Raw genomic sequence first — 13,116 nt, forward strand, 5'->3', positions numbered from 1 at the left:
TAATGACTTAACAAGTGGGTGAAAAACTCTTTTGTTTGTCCAAGAACTTGTTTGCCTATCTTGGACATAGTGCACATTCTGACTGGAATTTAGTACGGTTTCATTAAATGTTATTTTCAGTAACTTCTAGATATCAACCATGATGGTAATCTGAGTTTTTAACTCTACATGAAGATTATGAAGCTCTTATTATTTACTACCAACAAAAGAAATATGATTATGAGTAAAACATCATTAAACCAGACTGAAACAATTATTCTGACTTTTATATTCAAGTAAAAAATTCAATTTCAATTATAACAGATAAGTTTTAGAATTTTATTTTATTAAATAATGGAGGCAGAGAATGACAGTTCAAAAAGGATAATGAAAAAAAACTGACCAAAGAAAAAATGTTGACTTTGAATTTATATTCAACAATATGGGCAAACAGAAGAGATTCCAGCAAGTCTGAGAAAGAAATATAGCCCATTACAGTCTAGAGAAACAGCACAAATTAACAGTTAGATGAATAGTACCATGTTGATTTTTATAATATCTCACAAAGATACAATAAAGTTCTATTCAAGTAGAATTAATTTTATGTATCTTAAAAAAATAAACAGGGGAATTTAAAAACTACTGCTTTAAAAATATATCAGCAATGAATCTAAAGTTTTTTTTTTCTCATAGGAAACAACTGAGAGTTAATGGAGTTTCAGATTACTGATTTTTTAAAAACAAAGCAGCACCACATTGAATCCACTGGTCTTGGTTTCCTCCACAAGGTACATCAATGTTTGTCACCACACGGTCCCTCTCCACACTAGTGTAGACTGGCAAAGATATGCATTCCTCTGGAGAATACGGACCATATGCATCCTGTCAACAAACAAGCACTTAGTTATCACATAGACAACAAAACATGAGAAAGGAATAATCTGCAATGACATCGTATCTAAAGCTAGATCATAAGATACAGTTCAGATGCTTCAGTCTTAGGCAGGCAACTCTTGGTCCAGGCTACAGAGAAGGATTACTAACAGAGGTTTTAGAAAATTTCATAGAATCATAGAACAGTTTGGGTTGGAAGGGGCCTTGAAAGGTCATCTAGTCCAAGCCCCCTGGCATAAGCAGGGACATCTTCAACTAGATCATACTAATACCGATCACAGTCAGAGTTGGGGTTCTTTGATATTTCTGGATAACAGGCCTTTTCCATTCAGTGTCTAAATAGGAAATTACCAAGTTAATTTTAGGCATTCAGATTTGAACTGACTGCTTTGAAATTCCGGCTGAATTTTAGAGTTCCTATTCTCTTATACATGTACTTTCCTTGCACAACATTAGCAGTATTGCTATTACAAAGATCACACTTAGATTATAAACACCACTTAAGGAAGGACTTCAGTTGAAGCCTTGGCTTTACCACTCGCTCTGTATCTGGATGAACAAGCAATGCTCTGTTCTGGGAACAGGAACAGCTACCCTCTACTTCCTGTACTACAAACTGTGTGCCTTTGACAGTTTCTTCCTAGGGCTTTGCACAAGACATTGTGCCTATGCATGACTACAGAACTGAGCTCAAAGACTCAGTTTAGACTTCCTACAGCATGTTATTTGGGTTTCAATTTATGTTGTATTTATTTAGTGTAAATAATTCAGGCTTTAATTCAACTGATATATATTAAGCATGTTTCCTGTCACATTCAAAATCTCCCTTCCTGTCAACAGGAAAATATGGCAATATTTTCAAAATCAAATAACAAAGCAGCACAGTTGTCAGAAAGGAATTTGAAACAAAAATGAGTCTTTTTAATGCAAATCACCTCAAATGGGAGTTAGTGAAGCTCCAATATTAGAAAATAATTAAAAACAGGAAAAAGGAAACATGCAAACAATAACTGTTTCAAGCACTTTGCCTTGCATGTCTAGTGTAAGCCATTTCTGAAGAATTCTGTTGTTCCTTTTGAAAATCAACTTCCTGTGTCTTTGGAACATCAGTGTTTAAATCCTTACAGAAAGTTTGTGCACTGCAAGAGAGTAACTAATTAATGACCAGTTTGTCAAAAGAACTCATCTGTTCTCAGGATTATACTTGCCACTTTTATTCCTTGGTCAATGCTACTGAAGAAGACAAAATGCTGGCCAGTCTGAGAGTAAAGTGTTAATCAGAGAATTTAAATTCTGCCAAAGCTGGGAGGCCAAAAGTTGACCAGTTTGCCCAGAAAGGCCTCTTTTTACACCTTTTTTGATCAAAAAAGCTGTTCTGCTTTTCTCAATCCCATTGATGTTTTATGGAATCACATTATTTGAGGTTTCAAATCATTCTGTGAAAGTCTTTTTGAACCATAAATCCTTATGTCCTTGGCTTAAGCACAGTTCAAACATTCTCTTTGTCTAGACTGCCTCACACACAGTTCCATCCCTTATGGATATCTATCAGTGAATTAAAACTGGAAAGTACCTTCACAGTTTGTGAGAATAAGCATTATGTTAGTAGCTCAAAATACTCCATTTTCAGCATTTGCAGCATTTTAAGGGGGCTCTCTCAGAGAAATTCTGTAAGTTTCTTTTCTTTATTTTTTTTTCTTTTTCTACAGAGTTCTCCTTATTTTAGTTTGGTTGAAAATGACCTCAAAGTATTGCATTATAAATATACAGATTTTTGCTCACTAGATTCCATAAGATATATTTAGAGGGAAAAAAAAATTAATCAAACCCTGAGAATCCTAAGACACTATGTTCTACTTCATGCACTCTTCTACACAGAGGATAACGAGATAAGGGGGAGTGCATAATGTCCTGATTCTGCCTTGGTTTCTGAGGACAGTGTTTGAGTGTGGTCCACTTTTACAGAGAAGCCCACAGCAAAATAACTTAAGGGCAGAGCAGTTCAGAAATGCTCTTCTTAGAGAGAGAATAGTTATAATTTTTTTAATATAAATTATAATTTATATTTAAAATCTGGGCAGTTGACAAGTTTTGGCTTGTGTTTTAAAATAATTTTACTTGAGTCCAGGACAAAGACTTCAGTTGCTATTAATTTCAAATATGAAGTACATTGGAAGAAGTTTAACTCACTGATTATTGAACTATCTCACTTCCATGTTTTATAGATAAAGCTCTCTGCTGATGTCCCATATAACTTCTGGATCTTATCTTTGAAGTTTAAAGCATATCGATTGTTATTCAGAAAAAAATCTGTTTTATCTCTAACACAAGATGAATGTTTTTCAGAACAAAGAGAGGGTTACTTAAAATCCTCATTTTCAGTGTGCATAAGATAAACATTTGGTGTTGCCATGTAAAACCGTGTATATTGCCATCCTACCCCACCCATCACTAAGTCTATGTACTATGATGCATGGTAATTCCGTTCTTAAAAGGGGCCTACAAGAAAGATGGGGAAAGACTTGTTACCAGGGCCTGTTGCAATAGAATGATTTAAACTAAAAGAGGGAAGATTCAAGCTGGATGTGAGGAAAAAAATCTTTACGATGACAGTGGTAAAACACTGGCACAGGTTGCCCAGAGAGCTGGTAGATGCACCATCCCTGGAGGAATTCAAGGCCAGGCTGGATGTGATTCTAGGCAATCTGATCTAGTTAAAGATGTCTTTGCTTATAGCAGGGGGCTTGGGCTAGATGACCTTTGAAGGTCCCTTCCAATCCAAACTGTTCTATGATTCTATGACTATCCTGTGCACCACCTTTCATGTAAATTAGAAATCTGTTTATTTCTCTGTACAAAACAAGCCTTGTAAACTACTAAAGAATTGCAAAATCTGTCACTGGTCAACTTTGTAATAGGGTTTGTGGTTCTTTGTATCTTTTTTCTTTTTAATTTTCTGTGTTTTCTTTCCCATCAAAGCTGGGAGCAGTACTGCTGACACTGGCTAGTATTCACTTCTGTGTTCAAAGCATAAATCTTGACCATTATACTTCTAATGCTATACTATAATATAATGCCATACTTCCAGTGCTGGAGGTAACAATGAGGAAAAACAAAAAATAGTTGGGATACAATAATGTGCTAGCAATGGTGCTCCTTGCACAATATCTATCACAATATACCATGAATCTCCTCATTGCCGTAATTTCTGGTAATTAATAAATTTAATTTTAACTGAAATTTCAACTACTTGGGTCCTGTGAACTTTTAACATTCTTCTAACCAAACCTAGCCTTCTCAAGAGAGAACTCTGCAGAGTTCTCAGGGTTGCCAAATAACAGACTTCTCCAGTTAATAAATGCATTTGCTTGATGAGTCAATGTATACAGAACAGGATAAGAGGTGGCACTGTTTTTCGTTTTTTATATACTGCTAATTTTATTTATTCTGATAAAGTGGGAAAAACCTACATCCACCCTTATTTCTCGCTTTCTACATTTACACTAGATTCTTGGTGGAAAAGTCTTGATATTTTTCTTTTAGATCTGTATGTGGGATTCTTCTCACCTGTCTGTTCCAGAGTTAGAGGTCTGGGCTGTCCCTAGTCACATCTAGGCAGAGATTTATCCCAGTTACCTTATGTTTAGACAACTATATTTTGATTAGGTGAATTCTGCAATAAGCTTTCTTTTAGAGATAAGATGGTAACTATAGGAATTTGTAATTCATACACATCCTTGAATAGGTTCTATGCAATTTTTTGCTTTATTTATCAGAGATTGCTATTATAATTGGAGAGCAGATGCAGTAACAACTTCTACTGTTTGGATTACTTCACTTTCATCTTGCATAGTTCTGCAAGCATTGGCATATTTTTAAATTAGTTTAAGTAGGGGAAAGGCTTTCTTTGCTTACAGATCACATCATATTCTCTTTCTAATGCTGCTGCATTTTAACTTAATGCTTAAAATGCAAAGAAAATATATTCTAGGAATGAACTCCCAAGCTCACATACACATTTACTAAATATACTTTTGAAAATATCTTAATATTTTTTAAGACAAGGAAAAGGGTATAACTGAAATAAAGCCCTTGATTTAATCTAAACAACAGAAGCTAAAGAATACTGATAAAATTATAGTAAGTTCTTGTTTTATATAAAAAAAAGTAACTGTTTTTCCTATTAAAGAATTCTGTATTGAAATGAGAGGGAAAACAGGTCAGCAACATCATACTGAAAAGCTACTACAGAGAAAAAAGCAGATTATGGGTCTTGAAAGTTTAAGGCTTTTAATAATTTAGTACCTGTGGAATCCAGGCCACGTAACAAGGGAGAACAGATGACACACTGGGAGAGTCATGCAGATTTTCTGCAAGTCGATTTCCATCAAAACTGCAGCCTTCCAGTTGTAAGCCACTGATCTGCCATGGAAATATAAAATATTCAAATATATATAACAGACTTGAAATGTCAGTAATGATTACACTGTGCTTTAATAAATGATGATCCTTTTTACTGTGACCAGTTTTTCAATAACAGGAAACTAATTATTGTAATGTTCTGTGTGAAAATAGGAAACATGATTTAAAGCAAGATCTGGACCACACTTCAGTGTGAACTTCCAGTGACTCGGATTCACAGTCTTCGAAATGTTAGAGAGACATATCTGTAAATGTTATCATTTATGAAGCTGCAGTTGCCTGGCATTACTTTAATGGAAATATGACAGCAATAGCCAAGTACACAGTCATTACAATGTCAAGAAGAAGAGAAGAACAGTCACTGAAATAAGCATGACTTCCTACTTGGAAGTCTGGGCTCAGCTTTCAAAGAATGGAATGCATGAGCTACTGCAGAGGCAAAAAAAAAAAACAAACCACCAAATACAGTGACATAATATGACAGAAAACGTTATTTAAACTAACTCAAGATTTCTTAAGTGTTATTTGGCAAAATCAAAGAAAAATCCCATATGCTTCTACAAGTAACTATGCAATGTTTTTCATGTAATATGATTTAAGTGCTTTCTTTTAATCAGTAAGTACTTTCAGCCTCTGAACTAAGCATTTTCCCAGTACAAATTATAATAGTTTTCTATAGTCAGTTTGGTCTGCTGAAGTGAGAAATTCAATTTTAACAACAATAAAACTTAACTCAGCAGTATTTCAAAAGGCTAATGACTAACAGAAGAAAAAGGCAACTGTCTAACAGAAGCTACAGTCTAAAAATCATGTCGTTTAAACTATCATACTGAAGCCCTGAATTAAATACAGGTTGGCTTTCACCAAACACAAGGTTCATAAAGCAGTGTAGGAAATACAATGATGTTGGAAACTGGTGAGTGACCACATAACCAAAACGGAGAAAAGTATAATTTTCTAATACTAATGTAATCTTTTTAATAATTTTCTCTTGCAAGTTTTGAAAAGCATACTGAATTTTAAAAAGTGATGAGAGCATGATGTTACAATGAAGAACGGTATCACAGAAGATGTAATGAAAATAATTTGTTTAGGTAATTACAGTATTCTAAAATGATATATTTGGCACGAAAACTTGCAACAGTAACACAGTGGGGGTTATTGTCATGTTTCAAAAGCAATGCTTTCCTCACAAGTGTTGTTTTTTTTTCTTAATACTTTACTAACTGCATACTAGCTAAGATTAGGTTTTTAATAACTAAATCTTTTTTGACTGTAGACGGGCATTGTAGTCTTAAAAAATTTGCTTCTTTAAAGTCGTATTTCTGTTCTAACACTGAGCTCAGGTTCTTTACAACGTGCATGATGCACATGTACATGGAAAGGAGGTTATAAAAGATTGCATTTAAAAATCTACAGAAAAATGCTATGTTTCACCTGGGACAGATAGTGACCAGAGAAGTGGCAACATTCTTTGAAGCTATCTGTGCTCTGTACAGACTAGGACTCACAATAAAGTCTCTAGAACTGTCGCTAACCTGAACCAAAACAACCCAAATTGGAAAGCTTGGTGTAGTGGGACTTTTCACTTCCACAAATTATTATAAGAAGACCACAGTGAAATTAAGTGTATTTTTCAGACTATTTGGAATTGCAGAATATTTTGGGTTTTTTTATCCTTCAATCTCTTGTCAGAAGCTTAAGGTCTTTCCTTTGTTATGAACGTGTGAGACTCCTCTCCCTTCTCCTGTCATGTTTATTGTGATCTTTCCTTTGAATCTTCTCCAAAATTTTCAGGTCTGTTGCTTTTAAGATACAGTGTTAAGATTTGAAATTTTGTATTGTTTCTTTGCAGACTTAAAATCCCTCCACACAGACAGATTTTGGAAAAAAGCAGACTTTACCTAGTAAAAGAGAAGTTTGGGTGTCAATAGTCTTTAATGATAGCCTATACACATCCAGTACCACTTCTTCTGTCTTGCAAGAACAAAGGGTGTGAAGAAAATATCGTTAAAAGGCAGAAAAAGTTTTACTAATGATAATATGGAGGATTTCCCACAGACTCATTCCTACTCCTCTCTGTTGTTAACATTGATACTTATACACCCATTATATATCTGGGCATATAATCAAGGCCTTACTTGCTTATATGCCCAGGCCCTGGGTTACACTTCATCTCACTACACCGTGACTGAATGCTTTCAAAGCTCTAATTTATCCCTATCACACAAATATTAGAAAGATTAATCTCATAAGTTCTTCTTTCTGTCCTTCCTGCATTCTGCAGGGAATTTTGTTATGGAGTTGAGTTTGATAAATATGTGAGTTTGTCAAAGTTATTGAAGGAAGACTGGTCTGATGAAGAGGTTTTAATATTCATTGTTAGGGTGTACAAAGCTCTGGCCATTGTGAAGATGTCTAAAAGATGTTTCTATAGAAAACTATTGAAAAATCTTTCTACTGGGCACACATTTCTTCTTTTGAAATTGGCAGTTCCTTTGACACTATAGTTATGAAAAATAACATCACTGGATCTCCTGGAAAACTTCAACCAATCATAGAAACTCCTTTGAAGATGAAGACCTAAATTTCGACTTTGATTCAATATTAAAAGACGCTGAAAAAAAAAAAAAAAACACCCGAACAATGTACTTTGAGATACTGCTTGGCTGAGTGCTCATACAGCCATGTTCTCATTTCTATGGTGTAGAGCAATTACAAGTACTATGAAGGACATGGATTTCACAGTATCTATAATTAGCATGCACAGTATTTTTGCAGCTCAGCTCACAGTAATGGCGAAGTTGTCCATAAACTTTTAAATTTGAATTCTAACGAAGTATTTGGTATTTTTTAAGCTGGTAATAATTTAGTTTCAAAAGCCTTGTGTTACAAATTATAGATTATCTTTCTTTAAAATACATTTCTGCTCATACTATGGTCCAAAGCATTTCTGCTTGCAAAATTTCAAATTCTCTGCAATGAATTTTTCCTTATTATTTAATGTCATAATTTCCCATGAAATGATATAAACTACAGCAGACTTATGGAAGTCACATTTTCATTTCATTACCTCTATAGGCCCCCCTCAGTAATTTCTTGATAAGTAGGATGGAGGCATTCTGTGAAAAAGACCTTTCCAGATGCCTTATAATAATCTTTCAATCAACTGCTAAAAGCATAGTTTTGGGTGTTGATGTCTTGCAATACATTTTTGTTTTTCACTATTTATATTAAGCAATACCCAAGCTCATAGCACTTACTACCCCATAAGTCTCTTACCATGTTTTTTCCTTTCTTTCATTCTTTTCTACAACAACAGAAAATGGAATGCCAAAATGAATGACTACCTGCTTTTGTATAAGCATACAATCAGTGCACAGAGCAAACAGAAAAGATGTATTTGCATATCAGTATGTGATTATACTGCAGCAGCAATACATTTTTAGTACCTTTTGTTAAAGCAAGTGAAAGTGATACTAAAGAAGATGCAATTTTGTACAGATTGATTCTAAATCAAATATTCATCACATCCTACTAGGAAAAATATACTCCATGTCATCCATCTAAACTGTCACCTGAATAAACATTGATAATTTAACATCAGATTTGATAATCTACCCCAATTAAGGTGTATTCTTGGCCTGATTGAGTATTCCTCTGTCTACTCTGTATTTTGCTGGAATTGACAATTTTAGCACTTCACACTTCTGACGTAGAGATGTTCATATATTTGAAATTTTTGGCACTCAGAGATCATTCCAAATGTCTACAATTGCTGAAGCACGATGCCATTTTTTAAAAGTGCAGGAAGACTGAAAAATCTTTTTATCATATAGATCATAATTAGATTTTCATCTTCTTCTCCGTATCAGAACAAATTTTAAGTCATCAAAAAAGTCAAGAAAAAACAGTCACTGTCAGTGTGACTAAGATAGTTATACAAAGTATGTGTGAATCCTAGGTTTAAATTCAATCCTCAACCGCTTTCCTAATTGTTCCAATACTTAAAAAAATATATTATATTAGAATAATTAAATATCCATTGATTCAAGGACTTGAGCATGACTCTCCCATGTCCCAGAACAGAGTCCCCCTACCATGTGAATATAGAATCAATTCTCCCAGTGGAAATAGTTACACAAAGTGAAATAGCACCACTAGCATAAATTGAGACTGATAAACCTCAGAATAGCCTGTACCATACTCTGGTTCTTGCAGGGGATGTGAGAGATCTAATTTTAAGCCTGCAGTCTCAATCATGTGAAGAAGGAACATGCAGTATCAACAAATGAATAATAATTAAAAAAAAATCATATTTATCAATTCTACCAGTTATTTAATCACAAACTTTCTGATAATTTTAAGATCTATCTTACATAAGAATGGAGTGCCTTATCAAAGATTATCAAATTAACTTCTTTTTTCTTGGAGTCCCCATGCAAAACAGATCCCCATTTTATAAGTTCAGCCTGGATTCCTGAAACTGCAAATACATTAGCTTTACCACTATTAGAATTCATATTGCTCATGTGAACCAATCTTAATGTGCAACCCAGAGGATCCTTACCAAACAAGACACACTATGGGGGATGATTTTTCTGAATTGCTGACATTTTTATGCCCTAGTTATAGTCCATGTGGCATTTAGCTTTACTAATGTGAAAATTTCTCCCTAGATCTCCATGACCATGACGAAGGAAAACTCATGGAAAATAATCTAAATATTCAGCATGGCAAAGGATTCCAAAGCCTTTATGTACATCAAAGATTGAAAGGAGCAGTGATGATAATGGTGAATATTTACAAATACAGATTCACTGAATACTGCTTTTACTGAGCAAAGGATACTATTCCAATCAAGTGAGTAAATTTGACAGGATTCTTACCTATTTCTTAAAAAATAACCACTCACCTAACTGTTTCTACTATTCCTGTGGCAGGGAATTTACTCTTAAACAAAATTATCTTTTTTATTTTCAATTCCTCTCGAAACGTTAGACTCTCTGTAATGCAGTTGAGAATACACATTAACCTTTTTGCCTACATTGTTATCAGTGACTACTAATAACGTATTCTAACTAATATTACCAAAAAACGACCACATAAATTTACACATAGCAAAGAAATGTAAGTTACGATATACCTAACTGGATTGTTATAAAACTTTTTCCTCTGATTATCCTTTTGCTAGTTTCCAAGCGGGTATTTCAAACCAGCAACTGACATTTTTCAAAGATGGTTTAGAAGAAGTCCAAGCTTCTAGGATCTGCAGCTGATACCCTATTAGAATGAGTGTTCTCATTGAGTGAAACTCAATTTTGTCTCACTGGTATGTACTCAGAAGTCCTCCTGGCTGAATCTGGAACCACAGAACATGTGATTTTCAGGCTCTGAGGTTCATTATATCTCAAATTTATCCCAGAGAACCAAACAGCCTTATAAGTCCCTTGGTTTATTTATCTCCAGGTTCTAGTAACCCATTTGTTTCTCATTAAATGAAGTAGAAGCCACTACTCTTATTTAAATACCAAGACTGAATAATTTTATAAACTACATTCTCTAGTTCCAACAGGAATTCAAAAGAATGTAGTGTATAAAGGTCAGATTGGATGATAATGGTTATCTTTTCTAGCTTTACAATCTATTAATATTTTAGGAATATGAATTCTTAGACATTCTCTATTATAGATAGTGCAAGCAGCCAAATCAGAACCTTAATATCTCCCACAGCCTTGTGTCTGCCTGCATTTCTAGAAAAGATGGCCTGGCACTTGCTTTTCTCTTCTAGTCTAGCAATCTCTCTGCTTTACCTGCACATCAGTACACAGTAGTGTGGTGAGTGCTCTGCATTATTCAGCCATGTTTCTGTAAGAATTCACTTAAAAGTGCCATGCTCTGTGCTGAACACAGCACTTTCAGCTGTGCAGTATTATCATGGGACCAACATATCTGTTGGCAGATGTAGCATTGAAAATTTACTTTGTGAACTCCCTACAAAATTTAAGTATAAAACAGGCGCAGAGATCTGGATTCAGCCAAAGTGGCAGTGCCACCTGAAATGTTAAGAAGCTAAACTAAACCATTCAAGGACTCATCTCCACATTGCTGTAGTGACTTTCTGGCTGCTAACTGTAGTCCTAAGTGTCCATTAAAAAATTGTTGGAGCTTTATCATATCAAATGCTAGTCACATTATAGTTCACTTTGGTTTGTTTAACTTCCTTAGAATTCTTTTTTCAGTGGTTCAATAAATGCTAACACATGGCCTCAGACTTGCAGATTTACATGTGCAATTCCTCTTGCTACATGCCACAAGTCTTTCTGGACAATAGTTAGATATTAACTAATGGAACTGCAGCTTAAAATTTTATCTAAAAGCTGGTTAAATTGAATGGAGCAAGAATAAGTTTAAATTTGAAATTTCAAATAAGCACTGTGCCTCTAGATGGCTAAAAAGATAACTGCTTTCCTTCTCCCATTTCTGCAGAAGTTTTGCACTACCATTTTTGTAGCCATATACAATCAACCAGCCTTGCATCTCAGGTACACCAATGTATTTATAGCTTAGTTTTCCAGTAAGTTTATGGACAGATGACTTAGACTATTCAAATAAAATATGTTTATAAACTTTTACTAAAACATCATGGTAAAATACCTTAACTTGAAGTTTGCCTTCCTGTATTCGTCCTTTCCATGATGCTGTAAATTTAAGGCTGTCCACTGAACAGCTCATTACTCTGCAAGGGAAACATATATATAGTGAACTATAAAGACATGTAACAACTGGAAATGAAATACAACACCAAAACCAATGTATTTCAATGTGTACCATATCATACTATGTCTTTGACGAACAAAAAAATTAATTTTATCTAAAATAAAGAAAATAATCAGCATTTAAGAAAGTACCTCACAGCTATTCTGCTTCAGTGCAAGTAATAAAAATGAGATGACTAATGACAGCAATTGACATAATTTGTTGGATCTGTGTCCTGAAAATGAAATAACTATCTTCACACGTAGGGAACAAAGGTACATTAGCACAAATAGATAGATTATTCTGCCTCACCTTGCAGTCTCCTGGCGTAAAGCATTAAGAAATGTGTCTGGATGAAATAGCTCTGAAAGGTCAAGGGTATCTGACAGTAGTTTCTGTTTCTCTGCTTTTTCTACCCAATTCTAAAAGAGGAGTGGAAAAAGGAAAACAAAGAATCCAGAAGTTATTGCCTGTTTTTTCAACATTTTGAGTCAATGTGGGTTTGTCAATTATTACTATTTAATGAAAAATGTTTGTGTAAATATACTGTAACCTCAAAGACTGATACTAATTTCAATATCTTATAAATAGAAAATTAACACCACTTAAACCTATAAAGAAACCCAGCAGTTTATGTGTAGTGTGACTCACCCATTCAAAATAAATTTCTATTCTGTTCTTTTGTACAGTGCAGCTCACGTTGTACAATCAAACCTTATCAAGTTTCTAACATTCTGTTGAAAACCCACCTCACTTTTACTAACAGGAGAGTTCATGTTTTCCATCAAAATGTTTGTCATTACTGTCTTTGCTTTACTAAGTTCAGGCAAATAACCCCATTCCTTCCAAAGAAGCTTTAAGATCATTCTTCTGTGTAAACTGCCTATTACACTCAAGAAACAATCTGCAGTAAGAGCTTTTATAACTACTTACCAACATTTTTTTTCAAAATACCTTTTAGTATTAGTTTGAGACATGAATTCACAGAATCTTTGATGAGATAAAAACTGGCCTCTGTTATGTTTGGTAATAAATGAAACTGATAGAGGCCAGGGGAACAAG

The 13,116-nt window shown here is 34.3% G+C and overlaps 1 protein-coding gene across 1 annotated transcript in view; it reads right to left on the reverse strand.

The window, feature by feature from the left end:
- Positions 1–304: 304 nt before the first annotated feature.
- The window catches only part of DYNC2H1 (dynein cytoplasmic 2 heavy chain 1), a 164,891-nt gene continuing 152,079 nt past the window's right edge, over positions 305–13,116 (reverse strand). The window contains exons 86-89 of the mRNA XM_062615336.1: positions 12,367–12,476; positions 11,953–12,034; positions 5,179–5,295; positions 305–861 (exon numbers count right to left, since the gene is read on the reverse strand). Coding sequence (XP_062471320.1) covers positions 703–861; positions 5,179–5,295; positions 11,953–12,034; positions 12,367–12,476 — 468 coding nt within the window. The 3' untranslated portion in view covers positions 305–702. The remainder of the gene's footprint in view (positions 862–5,178; positions 5,296–11,952; positions 12,035–12,366; positions 12,477–13,116) is intronic.

This window comes from Pezoporus occidentalis, unplaced genomic scaffold (assembly GCF_034315485.1).
Source record: "Pezoporus occidentalis ecotype Australia unplaced genomic scaffold, CSIRO_AGI_Poc_V1 ctg18, whole genome shotgun sequence".
In the NCBI taxonomy this organism is placed as follows: domain Eukaryota; kingdom Metazoa; phylum Chordata; class Aves; order Psittaciformes; family Psittacidae; genus Pezoporus; species Pezoporus occidentalis.